At 47.5% G+C, this 18,803-nt stretch overlaps 1 protein-coding gene across 1 annotated transcript; it reads left to right on the forward strand.

Moving 5' to 3' along the window:
• Window positions 1-275: 275 nt before the first annotated feature.
• TRH (thyrotropin releasing hormone) lies at window positions 276-2,424 on the forward strand. Its single transcript, XM_049641041.1, has 2 exons — window positions 276-535; window positions 1,187-2,424. Exons 1-2 carry the CDS (start codon window positions 331-333, stop codon window positions 1,693-1,695), a joined length of 714 nt encoding a protein of 237 aa, XP_049496998.1. The 5' UTR covers window positions 276-330; the 3' UTR covers window positions 1,696-2,424.
• Window positions 2,425-18,803: the final 16,379 nt, after the last annotated feature.

Below are 18,803 nucleotides of genomic sequence, written 5' to 3' on the forward strand. Positions count from 1 at the left end.
TCCTGGCGAGCCTGCAACGCGCTGGCTTTCCCAGGTCCGGGTGACACTGAGGAGTGGCGGTGGCGATGGGGTTCCCACAGCTTCCAGGCTCGCGCAGGCACAACTGGGCGCGGGCAGGTACTCCAAGCATCTCTGTGGGTGAGGACACTAAGAGCCTGAGGCTGCCCCTACCCCACCCTAAGGTGGCAGGTGGTCCTGGCCGCAGGAGGGTGTCTGAATTTGTTACCCACCTTGGGGCCCCGCTGGGACAGGAAAGGGGGAGATGGTGGAGGGCTGGAAGAGGGGCTGCGCCCACTTATACTCTCTGTACTCCCAATCCTAGGCCCCGCAATGCCTGGCCCTTGGTTGCTGCTCGCCTTGGTGTTGACCTTGACCGTAGCTGGTATTCCCGGAGGCCGCACCCAGCCAGAGGTGGCCCAGCATGAGGCCGGTGAGCACGCAGGCCTGGACGACCTATTGCGCCAGGCAGAGCACCTCCTCCTCCTCCAGGAAGACCTCCTGCGTCTGCGAGGGAATCAGGACGATGGAGAATCAGGTGAGGGGTGGGTCTGTCCTTCCTACCAGAGGCCCCCAAGAGGGTTGGGGGAAACCCAGATGCAGAGGTGGGGAGCAACTTGGTCATCCAAACTCTTGTCTTTCAGAAGCTTAGAAACTGTTGGCCATAACCTCCGCAGGATCATGAGCTGACCTTTTTCTGAGATCAGATTTCTTTCCATGCCCATCCTGGGAATGTTTTACAGAGAGCAGGCTTCCAGTGGGGAAGATTCTGTGCAGGGGATAGAGAAAAAGTCTCTCTGTATGTGACAGTTTTAATTACTACTTACTAGACTCATATATGCCAGGCACTGTTCTAAGCCCTTCAAACACTTTATCACACTATTTAATCACCCTAACAAGCTCTTAGACTGATACTGTTATTACTCATTTTACACAGAAGAAAACTGAGGCTCAGGAAGTTAAGTAAGTTGCTTATGGTCACACAGCTAGGGAGTGGCAGAGCTAGGACTAGAACCAGAGGTCATGCTTTTGACCATCTGTATCTGTGTGTGTGTCTGTGATGTCTAAGAGGCTGTACAAGGCTGTGACTCTGGATGAGTGCTGCAGGGAATCTGCCTTAAGTAGGAGCAAGGCTGGAGTGGGCACTTGGGGGTCAGGAGGTCCCTCACTGGCCCCTTTCCTTCCCCAGAGTCCCAGATCATTCAACCCGACTGGCTCTCCAAGCGTCAGCATCCTGGCAAAAGGGAGGAGGAGGAGGCAGAAGACAGAGTTGAAGAGGAAGAAGAAGGAGGGGCCATGGGCCCCCACAAGCGGCAGCACCCTGGCCGGCGGGAGGATGTGGCTGCATGGTCAGAGGTAACCCAGCAGAAGCGGCAGCACCCTGGCCGGCGCTCCTCCTGGCTTGGGTACACTTTCACCAAGAGGCAGCACCCAGGCAGACGGCTGGTGGATCCCAAGGCCCAAAGGAGCTGGGAAGAAGAGGAAGAGGAGGTGGAGGAGGGAGAGCTGATGCCTGAGAAACGCCAACATCCGGGCAAGAGGGCTCTGGGAGGCCCATGTGAGCCTCAGGGAGCCTGTGGTCAAGCCAGCCTCCTGCTGGGGCTCCTGGATGACCTGAGCAGGGCTCAGGGGGCTGAGGAGAAGCGGCAGCATCCTGGGCGGCGGGCGGCCTGGGCCAGGGAGCCCCTGGAGGAGTGAAGCCAGCTTCCTATCAAGTTTGGGGTCTAAGAATGTCTTAAGCCCTGTGGGTCCTATTCCCTTTGTGACCCCTGCTTTCCCTCCTCCTTAGATCCCTGACCATAAACCCAAGCCCCCTGTATGTACAACACCCAGTTCCCTGGCCTTGTTCCCCCTCCCCCTTCAGGGACATGAGAACGGGAGCCTGAGTTAAAACCCTGGATTACCCCACTTTGCCCTGTTGGCAGGGGACAGATCCCAGAGTCCCTCTCCCCGCACCCCCACAGGTTGCTCCCCTTCCTTAGCCCTGGCTAAAAATGACCCTTCTGTATCTTTTAAGGGATCCCCAGAGAGGAGCAGGGTGACTGGGTCCAGCAGCCAGTGAGGTCAGGGTGGGATTGAAGATGTGATGTCCAAATCCAGTTTCTATCCCCTGCTCCATGAGTCAAGATTTGCCACATGTCAACTTTATTTACCTCCAGAACTGGGGGTCTCCTCTGCTTCTTGGGCCTCCTTTTTGTGGGTGTTCAGAGCCCTGACCCATGGCTATGTTCTGCTTAGGGTAATGATGGCAGGTGGAGGCATCCTGTGCTGTGCTGTGCTGTGCTGTGCTGTGTGGCGGTTGTGGGAATAAAGATGTGCGGGCGTATGTAAACAGCCCTGAATGCTGAACTTGTATATAACCCTCTAGGCGCCTTCCCCTTGTCCGTGATCATCATCTGAATGATAATAAAACATGCATCCAGATAATCTTGGAGCTCTGTGGCTCTAGTTTTTTCTCAGCTGGTGTGGGGTTTCTCTTTCTAACATTGAGGGGGACAGGATTAAGGCTCCTCAATTCTGTTGAGAAGGGCATCAGGGCTTGTAATCGTCATGGTTCAATGGCAAGAATCAACAATCTGTGTCATCCAGCAGAGACAATGAGGACATAAGACTAGGCTGTGGTTGGGAACTCAAACTAGCAGCCTTCTGGGCCTGGGCAGGAAAGCAAGCCGGGTGCAGGACAAGAGGGACTGGGGCAAAATGAAGAGGCCAGCTAAGTGGAGACACTTAAATCCAAAAACTTGAACATCATGTGAATCAAATAATAACAGCAACGTATACACAACACTTGTTATGTGTCAGTCACTGTCCTGAGCAATTTACATATACTAATTCTTTTCTTTTTTTTAGTGTTTTATTTTTTTAAGTAATTTCTACACCCAACGTAGGGCTTGAACTCCCAACCCTGAGATTGGGAGCTGCAGACTCCTCCGACTGAGCCAGCTGAGCTTCCCTATATTAATTCTTTTAGTCCACACAATAATCCCTCTAGGTATTATTACTATTATGCCCATTTTCCTGATGAAGAAACCAAGGTACAGAAAGGCTAACTAACTTGTCTGAAACTGAGTTTGGCCCACTCACTGCTGGTTTGCAACCTCTGATTTAAACTGGCCTCCCAGGGGTACCCAGGTGGCTTAGTTGGTTAAGCAGTTAAGCCTCCGACTCTTGATTTTGGTTCAGGTCATGATCTCACGGTTTGTGGGATCAGACTCCTCACTGACAGAACAGAGCCTCCCTGGGATTCTTTCTCTTCCTCTCTCTGCCCCTCCCCAGCTAGCTCTGTCTCTCACTCTCAAAATAAATACACTTAAAAACAAATAAACAATCAAACAAACAAACTGAATTCCCAAATTTTCTCAGGCCTAGACTCTGAATTAGACCACCATTTGTTTGGTGGATGGATGAGCTATTCGGCTTTTCTGCAAAACAGCTTTTGGTCACTTTCTTGGGCAGTGGAAGGAGGGGGCTAGAAGGGTATCTGAGCTCCAGCTCCTCTCCTTGGGGGACACATGGTTCAGGTGTGGTCGGGACAGAGGAAGACTTGTGGTTTATTAGATGCATGCACACCCACATCTCCAATATTATTCCCCAAAGCCCTCTGAAACATTAAGCATTTGATGGATTTGTGGATTTTTCTCACTTTCAGATGAAAGAATCAACACAGAGACTAGTGTCTTGCCCCAGGGTGCATGAAGCATGTAGGGCTGGCCTTCCTTTATGCCTGACTTTCCACCCCACTGGGCTGCCTTCCTCTGGAAGGTCTTAAGACACCCTTAAAACACCGTCACCATCAGGGCAAGTGGGGCCCTAATAACATTCCCTCTGCTCACAGTACCCCTCTGAAAGGTGAGTGCCCTAATAGAGGCAATGTGGACCACTGATACAGTACTTCCTTGGTGCTCAGTGCTTATAGACACTTTCTCAGTGAATCTCGTGACCACCCCAGGACAGTTACCATGTCCATGCAGTTGAAGAAAGTTGAGCTGCAGTTGAGTGTGAGTAAGTGGAGCCCTTGACCAAGGATATACTCTACCCTCTTCCGCTTCCAAACTTGATTGATATGGGAGGTGGTGTTTCCTCCTCAGATATGGGAAGACTTGAAGAGAGTGAGAAACCCACCTCCTAGCCATTTAAGGTTTTTCCCTCTGCTCCTGTGAGTGATTGTACCAATGCACATGATGGAAAGGATTGGGCGTTGGCTTCAGTCCTGGACAGATGATTAAACTAGTTGGAGCCTCAGTCTTCTCATCTGTAATATGGACACAGCAATCCCTACGCCTCCCTCAGAGTTTTTCTAAGAAGTAAATGGGACACAGTAATATGTGTACAGTCCTTACACAGTGTGTGGCCCCAAGTAGACCATTGATAAACAACATTTTGAGCTCTACCGCCCCAGGACCAGAGGGACTCAAAACTGAACCTTGCAAAACAATTTACTCTTTCTTTTATTCATTCTCCAATCACACACACACACACACACACACAAAGTAAAACAAAACAAAACACATTTAAAAACAAAAATCAGTTACGGGCGCTTTATTATGAGTCCATGCCGGGAACTGGAGCTTTATGGGTCTATGTGCTGCTCCCCCAAATACTCCCTCTCCTTCCCACTCTTATACTGGTGCTTTTTGCCCAGCTTAGGATGCTGAGACAGAGATGCTCCACATGCTTCCCTAAACTCCCCCAGCCTCCCTTGCACTTGGGGTGAAGTCATGACTAGCCCTGGCCAATGAGCTGTGAGCAGACAGGTGTCACTCCCCAGCTGAGGCAGTTAGAGCCCATGAGTCTCCCTTACCCCTTTCTTCCTGCCTTAGAAGCCTGGGGGGGGGGTGCCACATGTTGAGATGGCAGAACACATGATGGGAGGATTCTAGACCCCAGAGTCACAAGGTAGAAGTTAGACACTGCACACCCACATCAGACTTCTCATGTGTGAGAAATAAACTCGTATTAAGTCACTGAGATTTCAGGGTTTATTTGTTACCGCGGCTGACTTAGCCAATCCTGACTAACACAGATGCCTCCTCCCTTGGTCTCTCTCCACTGAAATCCTTCCCATCTTTCCTTTCTCACATATGTCTGCCTTTATTGAAGCTACTTAGATCAGGGCCCAGCATGAAATAGGTGCTTCACTGAGTGGATGTGGAAAGCTTCAGGTTACTTCTATCTTAGGTCCCCCAGCCTAACTTCCTGGGGATCCCTGCCCTTAAGGGGCTCCCTTGCCAGTGAAGAGACAGACAAGCAAACAGATGATGGCCACTTAGGGTAAGAAGTGTTGATTTTGGTGAGCAAAGCATGCAAGGGGAGCACAGATGAGGGGTCATTGGGTGAACAGGCTTCCCGGACGGGGAAGCATCCAAGCTGAGTCAAAGGATAAACAAAAGGAAAGACATTTCAGGCAGAAGAAAAAAGCATTAACAAGGGCTTAGTGGGAAGAAATAATGTGTTATTGGAGTTGCTAACATCCGAAATCTGAGGTATTTTGGATCCTCCCTTTCCTCTTCTACCTTGTCCTCTAGCCCTGAAGGAGATGTGACTCATCCAGGCTTTGTGCTTTATCCAGTCCTCCCTCTCTCTCCCTGGTTCAGTCCAGTCCCCACACAGGGACTCAGACCACCATGGTTTGGATGTGTAAGAAAGCAGTGTGGTTTGGAGTGGAATCAGGGAAGGCTTCATTGGGGGGAAGGGACAGCTTTGAAGGATGAAAGAAAAAAAAATTCCTGAGCACTTCCTCTGGGGCCAAACATTAGGAAAAGTACTCTTTTTTAAATTTCATTATTTTTTTTAGAGACAGAGAGGGCGCTGGGGAGGGACACAGGGGGAAAGAGAGAATCTCACGGCAAGTTTCATGCTCAGTGTGGAGCCAGATGGGCGGGTGGGGGGGCAGGGACTTGGTTGTCAGACCCATGAACCATGAGATTATGACCTGAGTCAAAGTCAGACACTTAACCTACTGAGCCATCCAGGCACTTCTAGAGCCTTCTTCTCTCCTACTTTTTATATTACCTGTGTTCCCTTCTATGTGTTTTCCTGCACTGTGGAGGTTGGAAAGCAAAGACTTTATTTCTCAGACTCCCTTGCAGCTAGAGTCTTGGATTCCACAGTAAGTTCTCCACATGGACGCTTTCATGTGAGATTTGGAAGGCTGCTTTGACTACTCCTGCTGAAAAGCAGGGCTATAGTGAGGTGTGATGTTTCTGCAACAGCTTTCTGGTATCCAAACCCTAGCTTTGGAAGTATCTAGAGTCAGTTATGGATAGCAGCTTTCTGTCCAGCTTCACAGCTTTACCAGTATGGTTTTTTTCTTTTTCTTTTCCTTCTAAACAACTTTATTAGGCATATGTTTTACATGTAAAAATTACCCTGAATTGCAGGCATACAATTCAATGATTTTTAGTAATTTTTTAAAAACATTTTCAGACCCCCAGTAAGGTAATGCTTACAATGAATCTCTCTCCCTACCATCAGCCCCAGGCAGCCACTTACTACTTTTTCTCCATCAATCTGTCTTTCCTAGACATTTAATACATATAGAATCATTCAATATGTTGTTTCTTGTTCCTGGCTTCTACCAATTAGCACTTTTTTGAATTTCATCCATGATGCAGCATGTTTTGATAGTTTGTTCCTTTTTATTGCTGACTAGCACTCCAAAGAGTGAGTTGTCAAGTTCAATAATCCCAATGGCTGTCTCCTCATTTCCCACTTTCCTGAGTGGAAACAGAGGAAACAGCTTCCCTGGCAGGCCAATTATGTGGCATCACTCTGCAATCCTCCTTAAGCCCTTGACAATTTCATAAACACCTAGTTCCAAAAGTGATTCTCAAAATATTCAACAATTGGTTTAAGACAGGCATCAGTGAATCAGGACACATGTCCAGTTACAATGGATGGATTCAGATACACTTGTGAGGCCACAGCAGTGCCAGGGGCTGAATGCCAACCCTGCTGTGTTACCTCTTTTTGCTTAACATTTCCAAAAGGATTTCTGGTTGCTCTGCTGAATCTGATGATTCACACTAGGTAACTCCTTACTCCTCCTTAACTGTCACTTCAGATGACACTTTGTCAGGATGTGGCACTGTATCTCTCCTGCCCCTTCCTTGAGGCTATCACAGTTTGTAATTATATCTGTCTTAGGCTGGGTGCCCCCAGCACCAGACCCCCGGACAAGGATTTGAGTCCAAGTAGTTTACCTGCAGGGTAGTCCCAGGGGTGTAAAGAGTTTGCTTGGAGAGTGATCCCAGGAAGTGGTCTGAGAGTTGAGGAGTGACTGGGAAAAGGGAGGGAAGTACATGTGGAATGCATCAGTGAGCAGGTTTTCCTTGGGAAACTGTAGAACACGCCTTAGAATTGTCCTACTCGATGGGGTGAGGAAGGTGGAGATTTTCCACTGATTCCCTTTGATCAGGGGGTGGGGGCTGCTCCTGGGGATGTTAACTTCCTGATGCTTCCAGCTTGCCCTGTGTGCCTGCCACAAGAAGGAGGCCATTGCGTGAAGAATCTCAGGATGCCATTATGTGTACTGCAAAGGTGAGAGCTGAGGGGATGGGGTGAGGTACCAGTAGGATCTGTCATAGTCCTCCTGGGTGATTTTTTCATAAGAGACTCCTCCCTCACCAAACTCTGTGCCCCGTAAAGCAGGAGCCACTCTTGCGCCCCCAGCACCTATGACAGTGCCTGGTGCAGAGCAAATATTTGTTGAGTATGAATGAAGGCCACTCGCTAGGGTGGACCTGGGATTTGAGACCAGGTCTGCCTTATTCCCCAGTCGGAGAGCAAGGTGGTGAGGCAAACCCATATATCGTAGGGTGCTATGCAGTCACTATAGACCTGCGAACCCGGCCCCACGGACAGACGGCCACGGAGCTGAAAGCTTATGTTGCAACCCAGTGCAACATCTACCCAATTACTCTGCCTTTTGAAACACTTTGGAGGGCACAAAGGGGCCCTCTTCAGGGGCCAGTTTTCACCTCTGCACTGTGCCACCAAGAACCTAGTTTGTGCAGGGCACTGTGGAAGGCACTGTCCACCTACCTTTTCCACCCCTACTTTATTGGTGGGAAATGCGTGGCTCAGAAGTGAAACGACTTGACTTGTCCAGGCCACACGTCTCATGTGGACGGCGCCACGGGGCTCACCTGGGTTCTGTAAGACAGCAAGTCTGGCAGTCCTTCTTCTCCCCCTGCTGTTGCTTGCCCAGGCAGTTTTGGGAAGCTGGGGAATGTTTCTTCAAGGAGCCACCTCTCATGAATTCAGTGAAGCTGCCTGCCCAGCTTTGCTGTGAAACATCTCAATATCGTGACTTCCTCTAATATGTTCTTTATTTTTTTTTTCAACGTTTTTTTTTTTTTTTTTTAATTTATTTTTGGGACAGAGAGAGACAGAGCATGAACGGGGGAGGGGCAGAGAGAGAGGGAGACACAGAATCGGAAACAGGCTCCAGGCTCCGAGCCATCAGCCCAGAGCCTGACGCGGGGCTCGAACTCACGGACCGCGAGATCGTGACCTGGCTGAAGTCGGACGCTTAACCGACTGAGCCACCCAGGCGCCCCTCTAATATGTTCTTTAATTAATTCTTTCTTCGAACCTTATTTTGATTAATTAAATCCAATCAGAGGACTAGTTTGCCAAGAGACTCAGTTCCTGCTTGGGCCTCTTGGGTGGCAAGAGAACATGTGGAGTTTCTTACCTGAAGGATGTTGGCAATTAGAGCCCATTTTGATTGCCCGAGTGCGAGCTGACTGCCTTGGAGAACATCAATTAGCTCAGTGGCTAAATTGTGCTGAGTTACAGGTTACCAAGGGGACCCATGGTCAGTGCCAGGATTTAAGTGGCTCTGGTCTTCAGGGATCATCTTTCCTGAATCACAGCCACGTTCCAGGCCTGGTAATTATCAGCAGGCTGATTAGGTCTTGTCCATTATGGAGAGTGACTTCCTAATTGCCAGCTGCTGGGGAGGAGAGCTTGGTACGTTGTACCAACGTAGGTACAACTGGCCTGACGTGCCAGAGGCTGGCAGGCACACGTGGGGGAGGCTGCTTTGAACCCGTGGCCAGAGAGATGGCACAGGCACATGCTGGGCTCAGCCCAGGTCTCCCCTGGGAGGGGCACAGGGTCTCAGGGGGATGTTCTCCTGGGGAACATCGAAGTCCAGGCCATCCTTGGGAGATTGAACATTGTCTTGGAGGGGATGTCCAACCTGGGAAAATAAAAGAGCCCCTATTAGTACCAGGCTCTGGGCTAATAATAAGTCAGTGTTTATTATACTTGCCACTGCTTAAACCACTCTGTGAGTTGCAAGTTATTTAACCCTCTCTACGAGGAAACTGAGCCCCCCAAACTGAGAGATTGGGTGATTTGCCCATATATCTGAGATTTACAGACAGTCTGTTTCCAAGTTGAGCAGATCTAGCAATGCTGACTCTCATGTGTCATACACGCCGTCCCTCCTTGACGTTGCTCTGAAGACCCCTAGGGTCCTAAGGCCCTTTCAGGGGATCCGTGAGGCTGTCACCTTCCTAACCACATATCTGTGTGAGGCCAGTTTATCTTCACAGACTTCAACACAAATTTAATCTGCTGATTTTTAAAAAATGTTTATTTCTTTTTGAGAGTGCGTGAGCAGGGAAAGGGAAGAGAGAAAGGGAGACACAGAATCTGAAGCAAGCTCCAGGTTCCAAGCTTTCATCATAGATCCTGATGTGGAGCTTGAACCCACGAACTGTGAGACCATGACCCGAGCTGAAGTTGGATACTTAACCGACTGAGCCACGCAGGCACCCCTAATCTGTTGATTAAATACAGAAGCAAATAAGAGAATGTAGTTGTCTTCAAACTCATAAAAATTTAAACCAATGCCACTCTTCTCAGTAAATTGTTTTTATTGGAAAACTCTATTTTCCATAAAAATGTTTTATTTATGTTGACATAATGGATTTATAAGGTATTTTATTTATTTATTTTTTAAACGTTTTTATTGTTTTTGAGAGAGAGAAAGAGCAAGCAGGGGAGGGGCAGAGAGAGAGGGAGACAGAATTCAGAGAATCCCAAGCAGGCTCCATGCTGTCAGCACAGAACCTGACTCAGGGCTTGAACCCACGAACTGTGAGATCATGACCTGAGCTGAAATCAAGAGTCAGATGCTTTACCAACTGAGCCTCCCAGGTGCCCCTATTTTTAATTAAAAATTTTAATTTTTAAAAAATTTTTAATGAAAAAATAAACGTTGAAAAGTCTGAATTTATTTTCTAATATAGGAAACATCAGTGGATATAAGCCACATAATCAAATGTTCTTTGGGGATCCTCAGTAATTAAAAAAAATTTTTTTAATGTTTATTTATTTTTGAAAGAGAGAGAGAGAGAGCAGGGAAGAGGCAGAGAGAGAGAGAGCGAGACACAGAATCCAAAGCAGAGCAGTGAGATCATGACCTGAGCTGAAGTTGGATGCTCAACCAACTGAGCTACCCAGGCGCCCCTACATGTTTCCAAGTGGGGAATACTCCTTCCTTTCTCCCACCCTACCTCCTGCCAACTACTCCCCTGGGTCCCTGCCCAGGTTAGAGAGGAATGTTGGGGACAGCTCCTGTTCTCATCTGGTATAGTTTCCCTACCACTCCTTCCTCCAAAATCATAACCACTCTTGTCAACATTTCCAACCAACGTTTCTCCTACCCCTGGCTGTCGCTTGGTGAGCTCCAGGTAGTGACTTCCTTGGCCTTTGCATTATCACCTGTCTGCCCTCCCTACCCCTTCTCTGCCCCTTCTGTGTCTGCATCCAGCAAGCCAGTCTCTGCAGACTGCCCCACATGGGTCCCCTCTCCCTCCAGATTCTGGTGTGGTTCAGGAGACCCAAGGCTGAGGGAAGGCTGGGGTACTTCTGCTCCCCTCCTTCCTGCTGTTTTGGCTTCATTCCTACCACAGCCACGCCTCCTGTGGGGCAGCCCTCCCCGACTGCTCCAGCTCTCTGTGGGTTCTGGCGATACCGTCCTCTGCCTTACCCCTGTGGGCCGCACCTGGTGGGCGCTGTTTCCCACCTCTGGGTGCTGCACTATCTTCTGTGTTTCTCTTCACCCTGCCTTCCCCGTGATAAGGGGTCCCTTCATTTCTCTCTCTCTTTTGCAGTGGGTGGCCATTTCCTGCCAGGGCCTTGATGGACACAGCCTTACTAGCAGTCACAATAATAGTACCATAGTGGAGATAGAAGCCAGTTTGGTTTACAGAATCATGGGAGACTTTAATAACCCCCTTAGGCCCATTGATACCAAATGACAATTATTATTATCATCATTTTTTTTTTTATTGCAACAGCTACATTTACTGAGCACTTACTAAGGGCTGCTCACTGAACTCAGAACTTCGTGTATGTTATCCCATGGAATCCCCACAATGATTTTATCAGGTATATGTTTGCTATTATTCCCATTCTACACATGAGGATACCGAGGTTCGGAGAAGGGTCGACACTTATCTAGGATCACACAGCTAGTGAGTTGCTAAGCCAAGATTAAAAATTCTGTATGGCCTCAAAACTCAGGCTTTTAACCACTACACTATAGATTGTGTTGACAGGGTCCAGAATCAAATTTCTGTCTGAGATTTAAATTCTGCCTCCATCTTGCCTTCTCTAATCTCGCTTGGCATTGCCTCTCAGGACAGCCTTCCTCCCCTATAGCATCAGCTTCTGCTCCTATGCGAGCCTCTCAAACCCAAGCCCAGAGCAACCTCTGGGAGGAGACGGGTCTCCTCCTCATGGCCCTTCCCCTCCTCTTGCGGCCATAGTTGGAAGAGCCAGATGGAGGGCCTGACTTGCCTTCTCAATGAGGGGTGCATTAATTAACCACAATAATAGTAATAGCTTACATTTATCAATCACTTGCAACGCCTAGTGCTTAACACATTGCATCTATTACCTCATTGCATTCTCAGGAACAGCTTCACAATATAGATACTACAACCCTTGGATGACCTATGACTCATGTCTTCCTGATACCATGTGCTTAACTTCTATTCATTTTTTATTTCTCAGAGAGGGAGAAAGAGAGAGAGAGAGAGAGAGAATCTTAAGCAGGGTGCTTAACTTCTAAAAGATTCTACCATTGTGGAGACACCGTTTCTTAATGAGTCACAACCGAGGGAGAAGTTCCTAGAGGTACAGTCAGTGAGAATGGGCTGTCTTTCTTTATGTGGGTCATGAGGTCTTGTGGTGTGCTTGAGGTCCTGTCTAAAGGGCTTTGTGGAGAGGGGTCACCAGGCTAATACCAGTATTAATAACTCTCAAGCTCATTGTGAACGATAGTCCGGATGCTTCTCTGTTCAGAGCTTAGGTATCTGCTTTCCCACGACACGGTTGTAATGCCTGAAGTTCCAAAACTTCCCACAAAAGACCACCAGAGTCGTAAGTCAAAGCCAAGCGGCAAGGGTCGTTTATTGCAGGTTCGAACCTGGTCCTCTGCGCACTCGTCGCCGGTGACGCAAGAGGCCACGATCAGGGTTGGTACAGCGTTTTTATAGACAGAGACAAATAGCACAGGGGAGGTTTCAAATTATGAGGGGCCTGATTAGTTGATTTTAAAGTAAGGACATTTGTTGTTCTCTGATTGGGCGTCCTTTGTCTGTCCTTTGGCGGGAAGGCTTTGTCCGTTACTTGTGGCGGCAGGAAGAAAGGGGGAAGGGGGTAGGTGAGGAATGTGCTAAGCAAGCAGGTTTACAGAAGCGAGAAATGCCGGTTAGTTTACGTACAATCACTCATTCCATTACATATCAGACTACATTTAGGAAGTTTTACAGCCCATTCTACTACACAGCGGGTTACAATCAGGAAAGGTCTCACAATGCTCATAGCAAACAGCAAGCAAAACAGACTTCTCAGCAATTGTATTTCTTATCAAAGATCCATAATAAGCAGAAAAGAGAACATAGCTTTAAACTAAGGCAGGGCTGTCATTTGGATTCAAAGCTGTTCCTTTCACGGTAACTCCTGTGGATTCTATATCTTAAATATCTGAGGAGATTTCTGTTTGAAGATAGCTTATTGGTCACACATGGTTAGCTCTTCCCTTATTGAATGATCAAGGATGATCTAAATATTTCAGGAAAACTTGCAACCTGAACAAGAGGCTAAGACAAACAAAACAAAACAGAAAAAAATGACCCCAGAGAAAACGGAGATAATTCCAAAAACAGAAAAGGATGTTGAAAAAAAAAAAAGAAGAAAAGAAAATACCCTCTAATTGGTATCCTCAGAGAGAGATAAGATAAAATACAGCATCCGTAAAACTGGTATAAGATGATATAGAAATGGAATAGTTAGGGAGCAAGAAAACACTTGGAAATTCTAAGATTGCCAAGCATCTTAGAATTGCATCTTTTCCGGGGCGCCTGGGTGGCGCAGTTGGTTAAGCGTCCGACTTCAGCCAGGTCATGATCTCGCGGTCCGTGAGTTCGAGCCCCGCGTCAGGCTCCGGGCTGATGGCTTGGAGCCTGGAGACTGTTTCCGATTCTGTGTCTCCCTCTCTCTGCCCCTCCCCCGTTCATGCTCTGTCTCTCTCTCTGTCCCAAAAATAAATTAAAAAAAAAAAAAAAAAAGAATTGCATCTTTTCCTAAATCTAGGGCAGCCTTTCTCTTTTCCTTGGTCTATTGCTATTGCTATTTCTTCATTGCTTCTTCTGACTTCTGAATATCTTTTTGGCCACCAGGGTGATCTTTTCAAATGTAAACTTCATTACATCTTCTTGCTTAAAAACCCTGATGACTCTTCATTTCCTTCACAATAAAAGCTTTTTGTGTTCAGAATCTGTCAGACATTGTTAGTTGCCTTTTCAACAGACATTTCTCCTATTTCTTCCTGGTTTTGTTCTGGTATCATGCAGCCATGCATCTCCTAAGAGTTGAGTCTTGATGGATCTAAGCCAATCTTGGAAATTATGTTCTCTTGCCAGTGATCTGTTTAGGGGTGTCTGTGTCACCCAGTGAAATAAGGAATGCCAATGGGGGGAAGATGGGGGCCTTGAGGAAAGTTTCTTTGCTGGTAAAACAGAGGCACCATATAATCCCTCTTTTTCTACTTTGTGTCATAATGTTCTCATGTGATATCTGGAACTCTGGCAGCCATTTTGTGACCATGAGGGCATGAGCTCCAGGGCATGAGCTGGAGATGGAAGTCAACCCACTGGAGATGGAAGAGCAGAAAGAGAGATCTGAGTCATTGACAACGTCATTGATCCATGCGGAATTAACCAACCCTGGAGCCGCTCCAACTCTGGACATCTTGCTACACAGGATAATAAAACCGAATCATTGTTTAAACCACTTCTGGTTGGGGTTTCTGTTACTGGTGGCCAAAGCATTCTAACTGCTATAGAACTTGATGTTACAGCCTCATCATCTGCCACCTCCCAGCTCTCATGCTCCCCACCCTTTGCGGTCACCTCTCTTAGTTGTTCACAGTCCCCAAATATAACACATTACTTCCTGCTTCTATATCTTTGCATCTACCATTCTGTCTGCCAAGAATGTCCTTGCCCACTTATCTTTTAATACCCTGTGACTTAATGACATTACTGCCTTTAGGATGTCCTTCCTAATATCCCTTCCTACCACTGATCACCAGGGAGCATGTCTGTCCCCTACTGAACTGTGAGATCACTGGAGTGAATAGAATTATGTCCCTACCACAAAGAGTGTATCTCGGGTCCTTTGTGGGCTTATCATTCCTGAAATTGCCTTCAAAGTTATGCTCACATATATATGTGGTAGAGTGAGCTTGTTAAAAGCCAGGCTATGGAGCCAAACAGACCTGGGTTTGAGTCTGAGTTCAACCACTAACTTAGCTGTGCAGCCTCCAACAGCTAACAACCTCTCTGTATCTTAATTCCCCCACCTACTAAGTGGAGATGGTGAAACTTAGAGTATCACGAAGGTTAAATGAGATAAAGCATGTAAACCATTTAACTCAGTGCCTGGCACACAGTGAATTATTCATAAATGCCAGCTCTTGGGATTATTACTTCATTAGTTTGCATTTAAGTTTTGTTAGGGGAAGAGTTTCAAGCTTCCATCAAATTATCAAAGGGGTCTGTGATCCAGAAGGGTCAAGAACCAGTGTTTGGGAGTAAAAGGAGCTGGGGTGGGGGAATCATAATAAACGCACACATCTTGCCCTCATAAAGTCTGCTGGCGGAGTACCTTGTAGTCGCTTCTACAAGGTACCCCGTGTGGGCTGCTGCCTGATCTAGCCAGGTTGAGTTCCCCTTTGTCATCGCTCCCCCCAAGGCCCTGGGTCCCTGTGACCTCTGGGTTCTCCAAATGCCTCATTAACACCTTCTGAGAGCAGAGCCAGCAAGTGGGGCTGGTGTTGCCAGGGCAGAGAATACTTTTCATTAAAGCAGAGGGTAGTGGCAGCTTGAGGGAGGTGAGGGAAGGAGGAGGTGTGGTACAGGGGCTACTGCCCCTTTGTGCCTGAGACTGATGACTCAGGGAACAAGACACTTCTGAGGACATCATCGTCAGCACAAAGCAGTGGCTTTGGCCCTGTGGGGTGGCACCGTCCCTCCCACCCACCCTCATGATTCCCTAGCCCCAGACCTTCGCCCTTTTCCTTAGCTGCCATCATACCACCATTAAACCCATTTTTCACTCATTGTTCCTCCTAGTGGCCAAGAGAGGGTTGATCAAGACATGAGGCGTCAGTGAGCTGTGGGCAGAGCCAGGATTACTGTTCTGCTCTCCCTGCTCCAGACCCCTGCTGGGTGGTGGACAGAAGCACACATTTGGTGCCAGGCCAAACCACGGTGGGTCCTGGCTCCACCCCCAGCTTTTGAGCCAGATGTCAGGCAAATCATTTCTACTCTCTGCACCCCCAGCTTCCTCCTCTGGAAGGAGGAGGTAAAGAATTATAGCTGAATCACCACTCCCCTAGTTTGCAGAGACATCAGTTCAAAACTTAGCTCTGGTCTTGTCATTATCTTGCTCACATCCCTTAGCAATGTTCCCTGGCCCTTTGTGATCTGGAAGTGGCCCATTGCTCCTGTCTTGGCTCCCTTCTCCTGCCCCCATCCAGTCACACTTGTACAGACTTTCTTTTCTTGGTCCACACAATACTACTTTGCCTGGAATTCTTCCTGCCTCTCCTTTTGACTTGGAAAATCCCAGTCTCCAACTCAACTCAAGTACTTGCTCCTCCAGGAAGCCTTCTGTGACTTCTTTCCACACTGCACCAGGCAACTCCTCTGGGCTCACACCTGCCAGAGCTGCATGGGCCTGGCCCTGGGACCTGGCCCCTGCTCATCTAGAGTGGTTCAGCATCACCTGGAAACTCATGAGAAATGTAAATTGTCAGGCCCCACCTCCAGAACTACAAAGTCAAAATCTCTGGGAGTGGGGCCCAGCAATTTGTGTGGTAGAAATCCCTCCGGGGAATGCTGATGTTCAATTCTGAAAAACACTCATCTAATCCAGTCTCCCGACACCATGCTAGATTTCTGCATTTTTAAATATATAATGTTTATTTAGTGTTGAGAGAGAGGGAGAGCACGAGCAAGGAGGGGCAGAGAGAGAGGGAGACGGAAGGATCTGAAGGGGGCTCCATACTGACAGCAGAGAGCCCGATGTGGGGCTTGATCCCACAAATCATGAGACCATGACCAGCCGAAGTCAGACACTTAACTGACTGAGCCACTCCAGGTGTCCCTAGATTTCTGCATTTGAAGCACCTTGCTGCATCAACCACCAGCCACATGGCCCCAATTCCAGCCCCTGCTGCAGAAGGGAGAGACGCCTGGGCTCAGTGGCCAGCTCCCCTGGGAGCTACCAGCTAATGGAGTTGTTACAGATGAGAATTTTCCCCATCACATCCCCTGCTCTCACTTCCTGGAGACACTTGCCCAATTTCAAATTGTAACTTTCTTTTATTGGCAAAGAAGAAATTTCAGCGCCTGTCTCATTTATTTCTCATCAGCCTCTCTTCCACCCCAATCCTGCCAGGCCGGGGGGCCCGCTGAGCTTGAGGAACAAACTACCGGTCATCTGCCTCTTCACGAATATATTGTAAATTTCATGTGGCTCCTTGCAGATGCACCAAATGTTGCCTGGAAAAATACTTCTTTTTTCTCTTCTCTTGCCCGGCATCCCTCTAGGATGTTTCAGAACGCTTGTGAGGAGGATCTTAGGAGTCCAAATATTTTCTGGATTAGCGTTTCTTCCCATTAGAAAACTTGTTTCCTTCAATCCTCCTCCCTCTACTTCTAGAATCCAGTAATCTTTCACTCTAGGAAGTTCTTCTTGGTGTCTAACCCAACTCTTTCTTGCTGGCACTGGCCCCAAAGCAGCCTGTGACATAAAAAGAACAAGTATTTTTACCTCTATTTTACATCTCTGGAAACTAGCGCAGGGCCAGGCACACAGTAGGCACTCAATAAATGGTAGTTTAGAAAATGAGTGAATGGAGAGATTAGTAATGACAAAATTTGGTGACTTTGAGGATTATGTTAAGTGTTTCAAGTATATTCAAACACCTGACAACTTTATGAGCTCGGTAAAGTTTTATTTTATTCCTGTTTTAAACATGAGGAAACTGAGGCTGAGAGAGAGTAAGCAGTTTGCCTAAGATCACACAGCAATTATGTAGCAGAAACAGCATGTGAACACAGTATCTGAACTAATTGTACAACTGGGGGCTCACTTCTTGGATAGTCCCTTGAGTGTTGCTTTTCTGAGCGGGCAGCTGTCATAGAAGCATCCAGCGCCATGAGATTCAGACTGAGTGGGGGCAAGGCACAGGCAGAGACAAATGAGCCCCATAATTGTCCTTTGACGAAAGGCTCCTGAAGACGGCTGGGGAGGGGGAGGAGGAAGCCGGCAGGAGATGAGCGTGGCAGGAGGCACCGGCATCAAAGATGAGTGCCAACACGTCTGTGAGGGAGGGGGCCCCTTCCCCACCACCGGCACCAGGCTGAGGCTTCTCTGCGAAGCTTCAAAACTAATGACAAGGCAGCAAAAGACAGCCTCCCCCAGCTGCCAACACACACACAGCTGCTGACTGAACGTACCTCCTTTTTCTCTCCTAAGCCTATCATCATTTTTAATATTTTGGATTTACTAAAGTAATAAATGAACACATCATTTAAAGAATCATGTAATATACAAAGATGTTGGCAAGGGTGCGGAGAGAGAGGATCTCTTTTGCACTGCTGGTGGGAATGCAAACCGGGGCTGCCACTCTGGAAGACAGTATGGAGGTTCCTCAAAAAATTAAAAATAGAACTACCCTAGGACCTAGGAATTGCACTACTAGGTATTTATCCAAGGGATATAGGTGTGCTGTTTCGAAGGGGCGCATGCACCCCCATGTTTATAGCAGCACTATCAACGATAGCCAAAGTATGGAAAGAGCCCAAATGTCCATCGACGGATGAATGGATAAAGAAGATGTGGTATATATATATACAACGCAGTATTACTCAGCAATCAAAAAGAATGAAATCTTGCCATCTGCAACTATGTGGATGGAACTAGAGGGTATTATGCTAAGCAAAATTAGTCAGAGAAAGACAAATATTATAATGCTTTACTCATATGACGACTTTAAGATACAAAGCAGATGAACGTAAGGAAAGGGAAGCAAAAATAATACAAAAACAGGGATGGGGACAAAACATAAGAGACTCATAAATATGGAGAACAAACAGCGTTACTGGAGGGGTTGTGGGAGGGGGGATGGGCTAAATAGGTAAGAGGCATTAAGGAATCTACTCCTGAAATCATTGTTGCACTATATGCTAACTAAGATGTAAATTAAA

The sequence above is a fragment of the Panthera uncia genome, chromosome A2 (genome assembly GCF_023721935.1).
Source record: "Panthera uncia isolate 11264 chromosome A2, Puncia_PCG_1.0, whole genome shotgun sequence".
NCBI classification, from domain to species: Eukaryota; Metazoa; Chordata; class Mammalia; order Carnivora; family Felidae; genus Panthera; species Panthera uncia.